Source organism: Peromyscus californicus, unplaced genomic scaffold (genome assembly GCF_007827085.1).
Source record: "Peromyscus californicus insignis strain IS unplaced genomic scaffold, ASM782708v3 Scaffold_5__1_contigs__length_169319896, whole genome shotgun sequence".
Taxonomy (NCBI): Eukaryota; Metazoa; Chordata; class Mammalia; order Rodentia; family Cricetidae; genus Peromyscus; species Peromyscus californicus.
In genome coordinates, this window is record NW_026294573.1 from 147,639,291 (window position 1) to 147,659,176 (window position 19,886).

The window sequence follows — 19,886 nt, forward strand, 5'->3', positions numbered from 1 at the left end:
ATTAAGAGCCCAGAGCCTTTGATCTTTGTCACTGCAGGTACGCTTGGCCTTCAGATAGTCACCATAGCAACTGTCTGACTTGGTCTTTGCACCTGAGGGAGACCCTGACAACAGCAAAATTTCCAAGCAGATGGTTGGGTCAACCCTTCAGAGGAGACGCCACTGAGCTATCAAAAAGTCAACTAAGCTCTGTCCAGGTGATATCTCCCTCCTAGTTGTCCTATGATGTGGGTGTCAGTGGCTTTAGACAGCTTCAGTGGTTTCCTGTCAGGGTCTGATATTCACCTAGTGAGTCATGCTCCCGCGAAGAGGAAGTAAAATCAAGACCCGTCTGAGAGAGCAAAGTTCTTGGACATAATTCTAAAATTGGTGCAGTTTGCTCTGAATCATTTGGGGAAAGGCTTCAACTTGCTGTTCCATTTGCCTATTTGGAGGCTGCTTGGCAACTGTTGCTTGAGGAGTGGGCCTATCAGAAAGTGGGCTGTGAGAGGAGATGTCTGGGCCAGTGGTGTTTAAAGTTCCGGCTGAGAAGTGCAGATCGCAGGACGTCACACCCTGTCCCAGTATTAACCCTTGGCTCTCGGCATTCTCAAAGGTGGATACTGCCTTTTGCTTTAAGATGAGTGACCAGGGCCATAAGTCAGGGCAGAAGCCTGGCCCCAAACCAATCAGTCTCTAGAGTTCACGTTTCTTACAACTTCATGGTGTGGAGGATTGTCTCAGATATGTCGTGACACCCTTACAAAGACATGGCAAGTGGTCATTTCTATTTCCCACAGGAAACCATCCTGTGAGTGGTAATACTATACACAAATGAGGAATAGGTGGCTTTTCATCACTACCTGTTTGAACACCCTGGCAATGATGAGGCATTCATTTTATTAATGTTTTTATTTAATTATTATTTATCAATAAAATAATAAAAATTAATATTTATTAATGATTTTTCTCTCATCCAACTTGTATTTCTTTGCAAAATTCAAGAGTCCCCCCAAAAAATCAGTTAAGTGAAAGAGGATATATTCTAATTGTTTCTCAACCATTTATTGGAGCTAAAATTCTTATTGCATTTAAAAGAGAAATAACCCCTTTCATCAATAAAAAAAATGAATTGCTGTACTATGCATTTAGATTAGGCTTTAAATCTCAAATTAGTGAATAGTTATTTTTATGAGAGTAATATTTATTCTGAAAGCTTGGAGATGAGAACAAATTAGTAGGCTTTCCATGTTAGACAGTGATGAATGAATGCTATAGAATTTAACAAACATCTGTTGAGATCTTAATATATGGGAGTTATGGTATGAAGCACTCTGGGAGGTTAAAAAAGATCTCTGCTCCACTGGATTTTTTTTTTTTTAGTAGAGGCAGTAACACCAATAACTAAAGGATAGATAAATCAATCAATCAATAAATGATAAATAATGAGACTAGAAAGTTTGAAAGGAAGAGGCCTCTCTGCCAGGAGTCAAGGATGATTTCCTGAAGGAAGGAGGAGCAGGGCCCAGCTCCTTGTTTTGGGAGCCCAGTTCCTAGTATCCTAAGGAACGTTTAAGAAGTCTGACTCAATATCTCCAAGTAAATGAGTGAGCTAGACCATCACCCTGCTGATGGGGAGAAGCAGAAGCAGTGTGAGAAAAGTGTGAGAAAGGAGCTCACAAGCAGGCTTTGTTAAGCAAATTCCTGCTGTTCATTGTCTATGCGGGCGGGCGGGCTTGTGGCAGGTGGGAGAGCAGGAGTGCAGGGTGCAGATCTAGTGATCTGGGCGAAGTGCACAGTGGCCAGGGCGTGGGGAGGGAGTGGTAGATAAGCCTGGGAGAGCTGGCGGAGCTTCTGAGGGTCCCGGATAGGGAGGGATTTGAGGACTGACGCCCAATGTCTCGGCACTGTTGTTTTCCTTGTATCAAGAACCCAGAGGTTGATAACTGGTCCTGTGGATTTTGTTCATGTTAAAAAGGTAGTTAAGCTTAAGAATACACATCCCTCAGTAGCCATGAGGATCCCTTTGGTATCTAGGACATCTACACCTACCAGATCCAGGTCCTTAGGTAAAGGGAGTGATGTTATGTGTAACCACCCACCTCCTCCCATACACTCCAAACCAGCGTATGTTACCTAAATGCATAATTGGTTTTAATTGAAAAATAATTAACTTTTAAGGCTACTCCAGTTGTTTTCCTGTCAGTCTTGTTGACTGTGTTACTTTGCTCTGGTGCCCACACCCCTTAAAATCTCTCCCTTCCCTTTCACAATTGCCTTTCTAATTTCATGACTTCTAATTTCAAACACAAATACATGAGCACACATACATAGACTGTTTGTTTGTTTTGAGACAGTTTCTCTGTGTAGCTTTGGAGCCTGTCCTCTCTGAAGACCAGGCTGGCCTCGAACTCACAGAGATCTGTCTGCCTCTGCCTCCCGAGTGCTGGGTTTAAAGGAACGTACCACCACAGCCCAGAGTATTGCACTTAAGACTAGGTTTTTGCATGTAAGAGAAAACATGCAGCATTTGTCTTCCAAGTCTGCCGTACTTGGCTTGACATAATGATTTCTAGTCACCCACTCATGGCAATCTTATTTTTCAGTACCACACTTTCCTTCTGGGGTATCTCACCAGGCTGAATGCCTCATTCATTGTAAATGCCATAGGAATCATTATCATCTTGTCTGGTTTTGGGAATGATGGGAATGATAAACAACTTTTTTATATGTTTAATGCTGACATGTGCCCCCGTCCATCTCCAATATTTTTTTTTATCTGTGGCTACTTGAATCTGCAGATTAGGAATTTGTGGATGTATGGGCGGCTTATATTTCTATTCATACTATTCTAGAATATGGAAGACTCATAATTTGTTTCAATGTTTTCCCACATCAAATAAGCAGTCCTCGATAGTTAAAAAACACGACTTGTTCATATTTAATTATAATGAATTTAATCTAAAATATTTGGCATGTCTACCAAATTTATTCTGTTACAAAAACTAAATTTTAAACAGTCAAGGAATTAATGAATCTAAGAGTCCAGAAGAACTTAAATTCTAGCTTTTTCTTAAAATAGCCATGGAAACTTTGGAGTGGGTTATTTAATTTAGATGGCATGTGAGAACTGTGCACTGTATGAATGTCCCCACCTATGTGGCCGTGAGTGTCTTTGTTACTGTCACATCACATAGACGTAGAAGACAGGCCGGAAAGAAATTTTGGAGTTTGGAGTTCACCTTCCTTGTGAGATGTCCGCCCATGTCATTTCTTACCTAAGGGGCTTTAGGCAAATTACTCAACTTTGAGTCCAATTTCCTCATGCATCACATTCCAGCAACAAGTCCTTATTATTCCTTATTTCATGCCTATTATTATGTAATCACTAGGTATTTTCCACATGAGGAAACTGGGGCACAGAGCAGTGAAACTGTTTGCTTATGGTTGAAATAGGGCTGGGCTGCATCCTGGGCAGTCTGGCTCCATGCCAGCTTTAAGGACTTGCCACCAGAAGGTCTGAAGGTGATGACACATGTTTTTGTCTCCCAGGGCTTTTGTGAGGCTAAAGTGGGGTAGCATGTTCCTCTTCTTAAGGGTATTTACAAGTTTGGTAATGATTAAAGTTTTAATCACTTTTCTATGCTATTGATATTAGTAATACATATTCAATGTCGAAAACCTGTAACAAACGAAAAGATTAACTAACCTGGCATCATTCATAATCCCTAGGTATACTAATAAACTGGCTTGGAATTTTAGTGAAGTGGATACATGCTTTGGTTCCTTGTTTGTTCTTTTAAATTTTATTTATATTGACTTTGGCAGTCTGGTATTATAATAGGCAGCCGTGCTCCCTAGCAGGCCAAGGGGGAATTTTATTTATATACTGGAATCAGTTAGTCACGACACATGTCAGGATGAAAGTTAAAATTTCTGTGAAATGTGAAGCTTTAAGGCGGGCTGGGGAAATGGTATGAGTTCTTTTGGGGCAATCAAAAGCACAGGCTGTAATAATATCCAGAAGACCAAGGAGGCAGCTGGCGAGGCCTCCGAGGGTCGTAGACGGTCCTGGCTTCCTTGCACTTGAGGAATCTCATGTATTTGCAGCTTTGAACTATGAAAATTCTCCGACCTAGCTCTCCTGGCATCTGCCACAGAGCATCTCCTCATCTATGGGAACAAATAAAAATCATAAAAAAGCAAACAAAATGTGGAGCAAAACTGAGTGAAGGAGGTATGTTATGCCCATGATTTCGGGTTCTCAGGGGAAGTGAGGCAATTACAGAATTGAAGTTACAGAGCCCATTTGGAAACATTGACTGGTGCACTGCTAGAGAAGGGATAGAAGCTTCTGGAAGATTGGCCATTCCACACAGTGGAGAGCTGGCCTCTAAGGACCCTATTTTGCTAGGTTTGTGATAGGATGTCACCCAAAGATTCTGACTGTTGGAAAGGCGTGACTTAACAGTCTGGTAACTAATACCCTTTACCTCTGGTCCCCTCACAGGAATCCAAGTGAAGATAGCAAGATGACCTCCACCCTGCTTCACTGCCTGTGTCTCCTCACACTTTATTTGGTAAGTGCAAAGGGAGTTTGTAGGATGTTTTCTGATCCTTCTCCTCCATACCATGGAAAGAATGGTTATCACCCTCTTTTTTAAAGGTAGCCTATCAAAATTAAGTCATTGTATAGAATGGATGCGCTATGTTCTCATGTGATGTACCCAATGAAGTGACTACCAGCCCCGTGTTACCCATCAGTTGAAGGAGACACGTTTTTAGAAGACAATAAACCATGTAACGGGCAAGGCTTAGCTCGATGTTTGTAGCTTTATTTGTTTATTTTTGTGCTACTGGGCCCAAACCCAGGCCCTTGTGCACAGACAACGGTTACAGCACTGAGTTTACACTCTCCCCCCCTTCGCCTGTGGACTCTGGCTGAAGGGAGGAATTGCAGCAATGAGCCTATTATTCTTTATCACTTAATCTTAACTTTAAAATAATCATGAAAACCAGTCACAAAAGCACACCAGGAAACAATTTTTCCCTGTTTTTACCTTTCTATACTCTGTATTTTTATTTTTATTATTTTTTTGGTTTTTCGAGACAGGGTTTCTCTGTGTAGCTTTGCGCCTTTCCTGGAACTCACTTGGTAGCCCAGGCTGGCCTCGAACTCACAGAGATCCGCCTGGCTCTGCCTCCCGAGTGCTGGGATTAAAGGCGTGCGCCACCACCGCCCGGCTTGTATTTTTATTTTTGTAACAGCTTGGAGGTTCCTAGTTACATTTGTCTTCAGCCACTGTCTTCTGTTGTAGTATTGGCTGACAGGCTTTGAGCGTGGAACGGAGAGGAAACTGGGCCCCAGCTGGTGAGCCTGGGTAGACAGCAGGGTACCCGCCCTACTTTGCTCACACGGCTTCTGGGGTGCAGAAGACTAACCAAGTTTCACTGTCTTATGAAGCAAGATTTTACGAGTATTGTTGCTTTTTTTCTATAAAAGGAAATGTTTAGATCTCTGCACCTAAAATCCTGCTTCCTTTTTTTCTGGTACCTCAAAGCAGTACACCAAAAAGCCCCAAAGGCCTCCTCGGGCCAGTATAGTTTAAATTTTTTTAATGTTTTTATTCACATACATTACATATAATGCATATGTACATTTTAGCACATGTACATAATGTCTTTTGATCACTCCCCCATGCCTAATTTTTTTTAACGTTGTGAAATAGAAGCAAACCAAGCCTTCCAAACCCTCCTTCAAGGCCGAGGTGGGGGCTGCTGTTCAGTTCCTAGGAGAACTCACAGCCTGGGGGCTGTATGAGGACCACACCACACATCCTAAGTTGTTCTTCCTAGCTTCTCAGACATCCTGTTCTTCCCATGTTATCATAGGGGGACAGTAAAGTCTGAGCCAGGTTCAAATTTGTGGCTGCCACTTGCCCACAATAGGAAATGGACTGACCGAGTTGCTTTAGGCTGTAACTCTGTTTTCTGTCCTTTGGGATGGGTTTTTGTCCTTTTGGATGAAAGAGTAGCACAGCCTAGGCACTGAATAGATAAGAGCTGTGAGTATCATGGCATTTTAAATGTCCGGCACCTATAACCACATGGACCCTGATGTCCATAATGAAGGAGATCATGTTAGCAGGCCTTGCAGCCTCAGCACCCAGCGCAGAGCTAGAAGATGGGGTAGAAACGAGTGATGTGACTATGAATTCGGAAGCAGCATTGAGATCTAAGAGAGAATGAACACTTGACTGTAGTACTTTGCTAACGATGTCTGAGAAGGTGACTTGCTTTTCTCTTTCTGGATGAGAGTTGTCTTGTCTTTTTGCCACTCCACCGTGCCATCCATCTCAGCTCTGGTGGTGTGGCTTGGTGACTCATATTGTACACATTCATTTTGAAATCTTTATGGCCCCAATAGTCATATTAATGGGAGGGAAGGCAGATTTGCTGCCCCGATACGAGGATGCGACTTTGAACCTTGGAACTGCCTTTCCTTTCCTGTAGTGTGCTAGCTTGTCTGTATGCGCAAAGTGAAGCCTTGCTTGTGAGGCCTGCGGGCTAACGAAGTTTCCACTGGTGTGGGTAACTGCAAGGCTGCTTGCTTGCCGGGTGGTCTCAGGGCCAAGCCTTGGAGCTCGCTGGTGGAGCCGCAGAAAAACTCTGCCCTTGTCTTAGACCCACCGTAGTGACACTGGACGCCTAGGCCAGTTCTCCTGCCTCGTCTTTCTGAAGTAATGGAGCTGGAGAAGACGTGAAGAGAAGGGAGGAAAGGTTCCCAAAGGGAGGACGCTCAGAGAGGAGGAGGCTAAAAGGCTAGAAAGTGGCTCCTGGGAAGCTGGAGTAGCCATGCACAATTGAGAAGTCAGAGAGGCTCCTGGGAAGCTGGAGTAGCCATGCACAATTGAGAAGTCAGAGAGGCTCCTGGGAAGCTGGAGTAGCCATGCACAATTGAGAAGTCAGAGAGGCTCCTGGGAAGCTGGAGTAGCCATGCACAATTGAGAAGTCAGAGAGGCTCCTGGGAAGCTGGAGTAGCCATGCACAATTGAGAAGTCAGAGAGGCTCCTGGGAAGCTGGAGTAGCCATGCACAATTGAGAAGTCAGAGAGGCTCCTGGGAAGCTGGAGTAGCCATGCACAATTGAGAAGTCAGAGAGGCTCCTGGGAAGCTGGAGTAGCCATGCACAATTGAGAAGTCAGAGAGGCTCCTGGGAAGCTGGAGTAGCCATGCACAATTGAGAAGTCAGAGAGGCTCCTGGGAAGCTGGAGTAGCCATGCACAATTGAGAAGGCAGAGTGGCTCCTGGGAGGCCACAAACTTGTTAAGTTAGGTTGCAGCATTAGGTCCCTGCCTGCCACACATATGTTCACCCCGGGCTTCATTTTTGGAAGTCTTCTGTGTAACATGGGAGTTGAATTCTCCTCGTGGGATGGCAGCTCCCGTGATTAAATGAGAAAAGGCAATGCAAAGCTCACGGCAGACTACTTTGACAGGGAGTCCCTTAACGAAACTAGACCACTTTCCACCCTGACCCGGTTTACATTGTTTGCAGCCTTTATGGAACCCTCTGCTCCACACATTGTTTCTGGAAAGTCAAATAATAAAACCATAAGTGACACCCATACACTCACAGTAAGTGCTCATCTTCTCTTTCTTTATTAACAGGCAAGTGGATATGGCCAAGAAGGGAAGTTCAGCGGTCCCCTGAAGCCCATGACGTTCTCTATTTTTGAAGGTCAAGAACCAAGTCAGATCATATTCCAGGTAAAGGCTGCCTTTGATCTTTGCCATCTTGACTTCTCCTGCCCACAGTGGACCTTTGTTCCCGACTCTACTGAACATCAGGGAGTAACATGGAGGCTGGCAGTTCTTATCATCTATGACTCCGGGAGCTGAGTTGCGGAGGTGGGTGGGTGTAGTGCCCCATGAGTTGCATCTGGCATCCTCACACAGGCTCCTTAATTGTACCTGTGGCCAGTGCTTCTGTTCCTTCCACAGAGAGTTGGCCTTATGGATTCTGCCTCCGCCCTGAGTGGAAAAGGTACTGATTTGGGGCGGTACTGGCCTCGTGACCATTAAGACATCTGCTCAATGAGCCTGGCCCCTGAGATGTTTGAAGGCGGGGCTTCACTGTGTGGCCCAGCCTGACCTCCCCACTGCCTCTTCTGTACCTAGGATGATGTCCTTGCTGTGGGTTGCTCAAGGCATGATGGACATGTTAGTCATCTTTTCCGTCACAGTGACGGTTTTCATTTCATTTTCTGTTTCTGTGACAAATACAACTTAAGGCAGGAAGGATCTGTTTTGGCTCACAGTGCCAGAGAGGATGTCGCCCGTCAGGGTATGGAAGATGTGGCAGGAGGAGCGAGAGACCAGCTGGTCACATCACATCACTCTGTAAGCGGAGAGAAAACAGGAAGTGAGGTCAGGCTATCAAACCTCAAAGCCCCATTCTAGTGACCCAGTGAGCTCTACCTCCTAGAAGTTCCCATACACTTCCAGATCAGGGCCACCATCATGTATCTGATACATGACCCTGTGGGTGGCATTTCACATTCAAATCACAATAATGAGCAACTACTGGGGGTGGAGGGTGAATGACATCAGAGAATGGATTTTGACTCACAGTTTCAATCTGTGGTAACTTGGCTCCATTTTCTGGACCTGTGGCAAGGTAGGACATGGTGGAGGAAAGCTGCTTGGCCTGTGGTGGCAGGAAGCAGAGACAGCAGGAAGGGTCCAGAGATAAGCTACACACTCGAGAGGTACTTGCCCAGTGACCCATTCCTCTAAGTCCCCACTTCTAAGTCCATTCAGCAAGTGAACTCATTAATGAGTTAGTCTACTGATGATGTTCACACCCTTACAACCTAATCCCCTCAATAGCATCACCAGCTGGGGACCAGGCCATCGGCACATGAGCCTTTGAGGGCAGGTGATTCATATTCAAGCCATAATCCTGGGAGGTGGTTAGGCGCCCATGAAAAGCAGTAGGGGCTGGGAAGATGGCTCAGTTGATAAAGTGCTTGCCACAGAAGCATGAGGACCTGAGTTTGGATCCTCAGCATGCACACATATAAGAAGTCAGATAAAGTGCTCATACTTATAACGCCATCCCTGGAGAGACAGAGGTGGGACATCCAGGGGTTTGCTGGCCCAGCAAGTCTAGCCGAGTCAGTGAGCTCTAGGTTCAGTGAGAGACTCTGTCTTGAAAAATAGAGTGTAGAGGGCCTAGGAAGATGGCTCAGTGGGTAAGGGTTTCTGCAAGCACAAAGACCTGAGTTTGAATCCTGAGCACCCACATAAAAAGCTGGACATGGGGCAGCCGTGGCGCACGCCTTTAATCCCAGCACTCGGGAGGCAGAGCCAGGCAGATCTCTGTGAGTTCGAGGCCAGCCTGGTCTACAGATCGAGATCCAGGACAGGCACCAAAATTACACAGAGAAACCCTGTCTCAAAAAAAAAAAAAAAAAAAAAAAGAAGAAAAGAAAAAGCTGTGCATGTGCTTGTAACCCTAGCATTGGGGGAAGAGGTAGGCAGATCCTGAGACTGCACTGGCTGGCCAGCCTGCCACAAATAGCAAATTCTGGATCAGTGAGAGACTCTGGCCCAAGGCAGTAGGCAGACAGCATTAGGCAAAGGCACCCAATGTGCTACCCTGGCTTCCTTGTGTGTGTGCAGGGACGTGGACACTGTGTACATACACACTCATGTACATGTACCACATACAACATGCATCATTGAAATAATGTGGAGAGTAAGAGACTCCTGATGTTGAACTCTTACCACACACACACACACACACACACACACACACACACACACACACACAATCATATACACATGCATTCACCATACACGCACACACACACACAATCATATACACATGCATTCACCATACACGCACACAGCATCAGAATGAGGAGTGAGGAAGTTCGGCTCGCAAGAGCACTGAAGTGCCCTGGGAATGGGTCCGGAGGTCCTGGCAGAGCATTCTCTCTGCAGATGGGCTTGTCTTCTCTTCCCGCTGCAAGCATCTTTGTAACGTGGGACAAACAGTAGTGACCTTGGGTGGGAATAGTTTGGCTCTTAGCTGTTCTCAAGGACACAGTGTTTTTACTCTTGTGCTATTTTGCTCTTCTTCTCCCTCCTTGTTACAGAGTCAAGGAGGCCAGCTCATTTCCGACAGGTCTTAGAGGACACTTGAAATAAACACGCTGGAATCTGGGACAGGAACCCTCCCTGCTCTTAGAGTCCGTGTTCAGCAAGCTTAAACAGCATTGACAATTCTATGTCCTGTACATCACAAATGGGCTTGACTTAGGTTTCTGGTCAGAAAGATCGCTCCTCTGGCTGCAAGCTGGTCAGGGCCAGGGAGAATGCAGACTAGGCGTCTCTAGCACAAGTCTTCCTCATTTCCAGCCCTGTCAGGGAGCACGTCAGAGTCTCCCTGACATTCTTTACTCATTTCCTTCACATACAATACTTTACAATCTGATAAGACATTTCCACAATAGGCATTTCATTCGTTTTAAAAAGTTAAGCATAAACAGAATGTCTGCTGTATACAAAGCACCATTCCAGGTGACAGGTGCATCAATAATCCCCCACCCTGGTGAGCTCAGTGGTGAGAAGCAAACCCAGGCATGGAAGAGTCTAGTGGGAGGCTGGCAGTCAAAGGGCAGTAGAGGAAAGAGTGGTGAGTCTTATTTAGTTTTGAAATCGACAACACTTTTATGTATTTGTTATGCACAAATTTACATATATATTGAATCAATTACTATATGTATCAGCTCAAATATAATTTTTGTGATTAAAAACTGTAAAAGCAGAATTGATTTCCAAGGAAGGAGGTAGTGGATGAAGAGGCAGGTTTCAACATCTCTGAACTGAGTATTGGAGTGAGAAGGTACAGAAGGAAGTAGTCACTGGGACATCAGGGAGCAGGTGTTGGAACTGTTTAGCAAGAAGGTGATGGACAGTCCAGAGATGAGGGTGGGAGCTGGGATAGACCGTCCAGAGCTGGGGGTGGGAGCTGGGATAGACGGTCCAGAGCTGGGGATGAGAGCTGGGATAGACAGTCCAGAGCTGGGGGTGGGAGCTGGGATACACAGTCCAGAGCTGGGAGTGAGAGCTGGGATAGACAGTCCAGAGCTGGGGGTGGGAGCTGGGATACACAGTCCAGAGCTGGGGGTGGGAGCTGGGATAGACGGTCCAGAGCTGGGGGTGGGAGCTGGGATACACAGTCCAGAGCTGGGGGTGGGGGCTGGGATACACAGTCCAGAGCTGGGGGTGGGAGCTGGGATAGACGGTCCAGAGCTGGGGGTGGGAGCTGGGATAGACCGTCCAGAGCTGGGGGTGGGAGCTGGGATACACAGTCCAGAGCTGGGGGTGGGGGCTGGGATACACAGTCCAGAGCTGGGGGTGGGAGCTGGGATAGACGGTCCAGAGCTGGGGGTGGGAGCTGAGATACACAGTCCAGAGCTGGGGGTGGGAGCTGGGATAGACCGTCCAGAGCTGGGGGTGGGAGCTGGGATAGACCGTCCAGAGCTGGGGGTGGGAGCTGGGATACACAGTCCAGAGCTGGGGGTGGGAGCTGGGATAGACCGTCCAGAGCTGGGGGTGGGAGCTGGGATAGACCGTCCAGAGCTGGGGGTGGGAGCTGGGATAGACCGTCCAGAGCTGGGGGTGGGAGCTGGGATAGACCGTCCAGAGCTGGGGGTGGGAGCTGGGATAGACCGTCCAGAGCTGGGGGTGGGAGCTGGGATAGACTGTCCAGAGCTGGGGGTGGGAGCTGGGATAGACGGTCCAGAGCTGGGGGTGGGAGCTGGGATAGACTGTCCAGAGCTGGGGGTGGGAGCTGAGATAGACAGTCCAGAGCTGGGGGTGGGAGCTGGGATAGACCGTCCAGAGCTGGGGGTGGGAGCTGGGATACACAGTCCAGAGCTGGGGGTGGGAGCTGAGATACACAGTCCAGAGCTGAGGGTGGGAGCTGGGATAGACCGTCCAGAGCTGAGGGTGGGAGCTGAGATAGATAGTCCAGAGCTGGGGGTGGGAGCTGAGATACACAGTCCAGAGCTGGGGGTGGGAGCTGGGATAGACCGTCCAGAGCTGAGGGTGGGAGCTGAGATAGACAGTCCAGAGCTGGGGGTGGGAGCTGGGATAGACCGTCCAGAGCTGAGGGTGGGAGCTGAGATAGATAGTCCAGAGCTGGGGGTGGGAGCTGAGATACACAGTCCAGAGCTGGGGGTGGGAGCTGGGATAGACCGTCCAGAGCTGAGGGTGGGAGCTGAGATAGATAGTCCAGAGCTGGGGGTGGGAGCTGGGATACACAGTCCAGAGCTGAGGGTGGGATCTGGGATACACAGTCCAGAGCTGAGGGTGGGATCTGGGATACACAGTCCAGAGCTGGGGGTGGGAGCTGAGATACACAGTCCAGAGCTGGGGGTAGGAGCTGGCGAATATCAAAAGTCTGCGAGCAGCTGACTCAGCATAGAGTAGGTTGGCCCTTCATTCTGTGTTCACTACTAGGCACCACTGTGGCTTTCGGAAAGACATTCCCTACATAGACTTGTGATTGTCCACGCTAACTGGGTGATCCTGATGAACACAGGCTCAAGGGGAAGAGTGGAAGGGTCTTGGGTGACTGCAAGAGTCCAGTGGGAAGCAATAGGGAACTGCTTAAGGGCGAAAATGTTGATGTTCCTCCAAATTCATCCACTGAAACTCGTTCCCATGCGATGCTATCAAGAGTCAGTTTTCTTTAAGATTTTTTTGATGTTTATTTGTGTGTGAGTGTGCACGTGATGTAGGACAGGCATGGTGACCCAAGTTGATCCCTGGAACCCACGTAAAGGTGGAAGGAGGGAATCAGCTCCACGAAGGTGTCCTCTGACCCACACATGCATGTTCTTGCACACTTATCCCTATTGCATCGTACAGATACACACGCACAATAATAAAATTAAAAACAAAATTATAATTCAGTGGTTTTCAGTGTGTCCCAAAGCCGTACCACTATCATACCATCAAATTTCAGGATATTTCACTAGCGCCAGGGAAAACCTTGTGCCATGAGCAATCCTTCTTCAGCCCTCCCCTGCCTCAGCTCCTGAAACCATGAATCAGCTTCCAGTCTCTATAGATTTGCCTCCTGGTGTCTTCCATGTAAATGAAACCATTCTACACATGGTCCTCTGTGCATGGCTTCTCTTACATACCATAATGTTTCCAGTGTTTTTTCAAGTTATAGCATGTATCTGAACTTCACTCTTGAATGGCTGAATATCATAGTTATACCACATTTTGAGTACTCATATATCAGTCGATAAACATTTGGGTGGCTTTTTCTTACAGCTGTAAAGGACAAGCTGCTATGGGCAATCATTCATGTACAACTTTTTGTGAGAACAAGTTTTCTATCCTTTTGGAGAAACATCAAATTTCAGGGTCATCACTTTTTCCTTTTATTAAAAATAGATTTTTTTCTCACGTAATATATCCTTATTACGTTCCCCTCTCTTTACTCCTCCCAGTTCCTCCCCACCTCCCCTCTGATACATCCACACCCTTTCTGTCTCTCTTTAGAAAACAGACAGGGCTGGCGGTGGTGGCTCACGCCTTTAATCCCAGCACTCGGGAGGAAGAGCCAGGCGGATCTCTGTCAGTTCAAGGCCAGCCTGGTCTACAGAGTGAGATCCAGGACAGGCACCAAAACTACACAGAGAAACCCTGTCTCAAAAAGCCAAAAAAAAAAAAAAAAAAAAAAAAAAAAAAAAAAAAAAAAGAAAAGAAAAGAAAAGAAAAAAGAAAAAGAAAGAAAGAAAGAAAGAAAACCAACAGGAGGGCCAGGCAGTGGTGGTGCACACCTCTAATCCCAGCACCCTGGAGAAAGAGAGAGGCAGATGTCTGTGAGTTCCAGGCCATCTGGGTCTACACAGCAAGTTCCAGGACAGCCAGGGCTACACAGAGAAACCGTGTCTCAAAAAAATCAAACAGTCTTCTAAGGTCTTCTAAGAGATAATAATAAAATGAAAAAAGATTAAAAAAAAAAAAACACATCAGAATTGGGAAAAACCAACAGAAGGAGAAGAGCCCGAGAGAGGGCACAAACAAGAGACCCACTCACCTGCACACCCAGGAGCCCCCAGAAACCGCATCTGCAGGGCAGAGAGGAAAACAGTTCAGCGCAGCCCCGACATGACACCGGGAGACAAGGAACCTCCAAAGACGCCACTGAGTCAGTTTTCGGTTGGCCGTCTGCTGCTGGGCATGCAGCCTACAGGTTCATCATTTTATGTTTAACTTTTCGATGATCTTCAAAATTTCCCTCGGTTAACTCAGTCATTTCACATTTCTGTTAGCATTGCCTGTCTGTGTCTGCTGCGTTGCTATTATCTTTCTTTTTTATTATAGCTTTCCATGTGTTCGTGATTTTGTGATGTCTCATTTCTTTGTAGTTAAGGTTTGCTTTTCCCACTGTGCTGCCTGGCTAGCTTTTTGTTTTTTGCTTTTTTTTTTTTTTTTTTTTTTATGTCAATTTGACACGAGCTAGGGTCATCTGGGAAGAAGGAAGAACAGAGAAAGTGCATCCCTAGGGTCAGCCTGTAGGCAAGTGCGTGGGGGCATTTTCTCGACTGATGACTGACATGGAGAGCCCAGCTCAGTGTGGCCAGTACCACTCCTGGCCAAAGGTCCTGGATGCTCTAAGAAGGCAGGCTGAGCAAGCCACGGGGAACAAGCCAATGGGCAGCTCTCTTCCGTGGCCTCTGCTTCAGTCCCCATTTCCAAGTTCCTGCCTCGAGTTTCTACCTAACGTGATACAGAAGTATAGGCAAAATAAACCCTTTCCTCCCCAAGTAATGGTACTTCATTATAGCAACAGAACTTTAGACACCCGAAGGCTAGTGGTAACTGAGCGTGTTTTCACGGCTTTTTGTTTTCCTTGGTGAAATGTCTATTCAAATCTTTGCCCCTTTATTAAAGAGCATTGCCCTATTTTTATTGTGACAGTTCCGTATATTTCTTTCTGGGAACCCTCTCTCCTCATCTCGGTCTCCCCACGTTCTGTAGGCTCTGCTTTCGTTTTCGAGATAGTGCCCTTTTAATTTAAGTCTGTGGTTTTAATTGGTCTAATTTATTTTTTCTTCTGTTCATGCTTTTGCTGAGACATCTCAGAAACCACGGCCTCCTTCAAGGCAAAGGCATTCTGTGTGGTTTTCTCAGAGCTCTAGAGTTTTACTTCCTACATTTAAGGTTTGTGTGTTTTCAGTTTGTTTTGGTGCAGACTGTGAGGTTGAAGGTGAGGCATTTGGGTATCTGCTCACTCCAGCACAAGTTTTGCAAACACTATTCTTGTTTTTTTCATTGTTAAATAAAGTTTATTCTAACGTAAAAAGAGTACCTGTAAACGATTGAAGTCCACAGCATACATCACTTATCTCTCCTTTGAAGTTCAGTTTGACAACCCCCACTGGGTATAATTGTTAGTCACTACATTATGCACTTAAATTTATCTTCAAATAATTCAAAGTATGAAACTATTTTATAGGCACTTTTTAAATAATTTCAATTCATTCCAAAGGCTAATTATGCCTTATTTTTAGTCTCTTACAGAACCAAATTCCTAATAATCATCTTTTTGTGCAATTTAACCATTTGCAAGAATTCTCTGACTTTTTTTGAGATTATAATATAACTACATCATTTCTGTTTTCCCTTTCCTCCCTCCAAACCCTCTCACATGCCCCTCCCCACTCTCCTTCAAATTCATGGTTTCTTTTTCCACTAACTGTTACTGCATACATATATGTATGCACATATATATATACACACACACATACATATATTCTAATAAAATCTATCTAGTACGTTGAAATCACTAGAAGACACAATCACACAGTAAACTCCCTGATCTTACTATCTTACAATCTTACAATCTTTCCACGCCATCTTTCACATGTTCCTGAGCTTTAGACATGGGAGTGGCCAACACTGTTCTTAACCAAATAGAATTACCCTGTCATCCAGTTATGCCGCTCCTGGAAATACGTCCAAAGGACTCTGTCCTACCAGAGAGACTTGTTCATCCATGTTTATGCTGTTCTACTATTTATAATGGCCGTGAAATGGACATCTAGGCTAGGTCCATTTCCACTTAGATTTAATCTTTAGCCTGTGGGTTACGAGAGTATGTTGTTACTTCACATATTTGTAAATCCCCTAATTCTCCTTATTATTGATTTCTAATTTCATCCCATTGTGTAAGTGAAAATATTTTTTTGTATGACTTGTATCCTTTAACATTTTTCAAGACTTTGTCACCTGGCATAGGGTTTATCCTGGAGAACACTCTGTATAATTTGTTTTTGTTGGATGGAGCACTCTGTTGGTGTCAGTTAGCTTCAAGTTTGTCTGTGGTGTTAGTCAAGGCTCTTTCCTTGTTGAGTCCCTGTTTGTTCTATACATTATTGAAAGTGAAGTCTTGAAATTGTCAACGATGACAGTGTAATTACCCTTGATCTTTCTGTCAACTCAGTCTTCAATGCATTTCAGGGACCGTCATCAGGTACCTGAATGCTTATAACAGCTATAGTTTCTTGTCTTTCCTTTTGAACAGGATCTCATTCTGTAGCTCAGGCTAGCTTTATCTCACTATGTAGCCCAGGTTAGCAAGTTGCAATCATTTTTGCCTTAGTTTCGTAAGTGCTGAGATTATACGTTTGAGTCATCCTGCCTAGCTCTCACTTTTTATCTAGAACAACAAATGTCTTAAGCTCTACTTTGTCTGATTTCATAGCTTAACTTCACCCTCATTCTGCAGAATTGTTTTATTGGAGTAGAAGCCTTACTCATCCATCTTCCTGTAGTGTAGGAGTCCAGCTCTGACCTGTCGAAGGGTTCTTGGGGGGAGGAGAAAGGAATGAGGAAGTATTAGATAGAAATATAGACACAGATGGAGAGAAAGACAGAGACACAGGATAGTTTTGAGTGGGTCCTGGGTCAATACCTAGTCACCTCGAGATTTATTCTAATGGGCTTTTTATACACTGCCAAAGGCAGAGGCAAAAGACGTTCCCCTTTCAAGATCAAAGCACAGCGTTCAGCCAAGTGTAGACCCTGATAACCACACCCCTGGCCAATCATCCCATTATACAGCCCTGCTGGGTAAACCAAGCTCAGATTCCCTGACCTTGAGTAAGGTCTTACTAGAAAGCCTCTCTGGGCCCCCACACTGTAGCACTTGGGATGTGTTATTTCCCTGCCTTTGACCTTCTGGAGAATTCCCTTCATTTCATTGAGAAGTTCTTGTGGGTCATGAGCCCTCAATTCACTAGAGTCCTTCCTGCTGGTTTCAAGCTCCTTTGTCTTTCACATATTTGATTGTGGTGCATCTAGGACCACATGGCTTTGAGTTCATCCTTCCAGAGTTCACTTTGCTGCTTAGATGTGTCTGTGAATATTTCAGGTATGTGTCTTCAAACAATCTGTGTCTCCTTTGACTCTCCCTCCCCTCGTGGAAATGTGTACATTTGCTCGATGGTGCCCTCTGGCCTTTCCAGGTACTTATTTTTGTTGATACTCTTGTTTTCTTTTGTATTTTAAGGTAGATAATCCATTTTTGAGTTCTCTACTTTTTCTACTAGGTCAAATATTTTTTCAATCTCCTTCAAATTTTTATATCGGCTAATATACTTTCAATTCCAGAATTCCTATTTTTTTTTTAAAAACGAACTTTCTATGTCTGTATTCTTTATTTGGTAAGATGTTGTTTTCATACTTTCACTAGTCCTCTAGAGATGGCTTCCCTTGGCTCTGGATCTATTTAAAATAGACCATTTAAGATCTTTAGTAAGTTCAACATCAGGGCTTCTCCAGGAACAGTTTTATATTTACAACATACAATAGTTTTTTAATTGTATGTCACACAGTCATTTGTTGAAGACTAGACATTTTAAATATATAATGTGGCAATCTAGACATCCTCCCTCTTCCTTTCCCAGAGCATTTTGCTGCTGCTATTTTTTTAGTGGCTTTCGTGAGCTATGTCTGCAAAGTCAGTATTCATTGTCATACTTGGCCACTGAAGTTCCTGCTCAGCTTGGTGCCCAGTTAATGACTGGACGGAGATTATTTTAGGTGCACTGGACCAGTAAATCTCAGCCTTTACCAGCAGGCACTTTGAGCACGTTGGAGCACACCTTCAGTAGTGTGGCTGGCAGTTCACAGCTCTGCCTTTCCCTTCACTTCCTGCTTGTGCAGAGCCTCAAAGTCAGCCAGAGGAGAGAGGTTAGGGCTTTCTCAGGCCTTTTCTGACCGTGCTGGCAACTCCGCTACCAAGAGGTAAGGACAGCTCATTCTGTGGACAACTCATTCCCCAGTTGTGCCTTTAAATGTTTGATCAGTTTCTCATCTGCTTCAGCTATAGTTCCTTCCTCAGCTTCAAAGAAGCCATTGCTGACAGTTCTTAAGATTATTTATTTTTAAAATATTTTTATTTATTCTTTGAATTTTTACATGTACAATGTATCTTGTATGCAATGTATCTTAATCATATCTATCCCCCACTCCCTAGTTCAATCCCAGGACTTTCCCAACACATTTCCCAAACAATCCCATGTCCTCTTTTTAAATGTTTATTTTTATTAATATTATTTTTAATCCCTGAATCCCATTAGTAATGCCCCTATATGTGTGCATAGTATGAGGTCCCCCACTAGGGCACAGGTGAGTTACGAGGGGGCAGTCCTCTCCTAAGATTAGTAATTCCCTCCCCACAGCAGTGATCATCTGCTAACATTTCCTAAACTAGGGATGGGCTCTAGTAGCCCTTCCCCCACCCACGATCGAATTTTAACTCAGTTCATGTGACCAACACCACGCCATGTCTAGAGACAGCGTTGTCCTTTTGTCCCTCAGCGCTTCCATTTTGTGTTTGCCTCTCTTCAGGGATGTCCCCCAAGCCTTTGAGGGATATTTATTTATTCGTGGCAGGGGCCTTGCTATGTAGCCCTGGATTGGCAAGTGCTCACTGTATATCCCAAGCTGGCCTAAAACTTGCAGCAATCCTCCTGCCTCAGCCTCCTGAGTGCTGAGATTGCAACTGTGCCCACGGATTGCTGATGAGTCTTTTCAATAAATGGCGAGGGGATGTTCTAGTGAGGGAGCGCCGACTCCGATTAAATAAGACACCAGAGGCTTGATAGGGATGGTTCCCTGGGAGTGGCTTTGGAGGGGCCTGTCCCCTCTGTCCTCTGTCACACTGTCCTCTGTCACACTGTCCTCTGTCCTCTGTCACACTGTCCTCTGTCACACTGTCCTCTGTCACACTGTCCCCTCTGTCCTCTGTCACACTGTCCTCTGTCCTCTGTCACACTGTCCCCTCTGTCCTCTGTCACACTGTCCTATGTCACACTGTCCTCTGTCCTCTGTCACACTGTCCTCTGTCCTCTGTCACACTGTCCTCTGTCACACTGTCCTCTGTCACACTGTCCTCTGTCCTCTGTCCTCTGTCACACTGTCCTCTGTCACACTGTCCTCTGTCACACTGTCCTCTGTCCTCTGTCATCTGTCACACTGTCCCCTCTGTCCTCTGTCACACTGTCCTCTGTCCTCTGTCACACTGTCCTCTGTCCTCTGTCACACTGTCCTCTGTCACACTGTCCTCTGTCACACTGTCCTCTGTCACACTGTCCTCTGTCCTCTGTCACACTGTCCTATGTCCTCTGTCACACTGTCCTCTGTCACACTGTCCTCTCTGTCCTCTGTCACACTGTCCCCTCTGCCCTCCTCACATTGTCCCCTCTGTCCTCTGTCACACTGTCCTCTGTCCTCTGTCACACTGTCCTCTGTCCTCTGTCACACTGTCCCCTCTGTCCTCTGTCACACTGTCCTCTGTCCTCTG

The 19,886-nt window shown here is 45.6% G+C and overlaps 1 protein-coding gene across 1 annotated transcript in view; it reads left to right on the forward strand.

Annotated features, from left to right (window-relative positions):
• The first annotated feature begins 4,511 nt into the window (after nt 1–4,511).
• The window catches only part of Cdh17 (cadherin 17), a 60,024-nt gene continuing 44,649 nt past the window's right edge, over nt 4,512–19,886 (forward strand). The window contains exons 1-2 of the mRNA XM_052718029.1: nt 4,512–4,559; nt 7,649–7,747. Coding sequence (XP_052573989.1) covers nt 4,512–4,559; nt 7,649–7,747 — 147 coding nt within the window. The remainder of the gene's footprint in view (nt 4,560–7,648; nt 7,748–19,886) is intronic.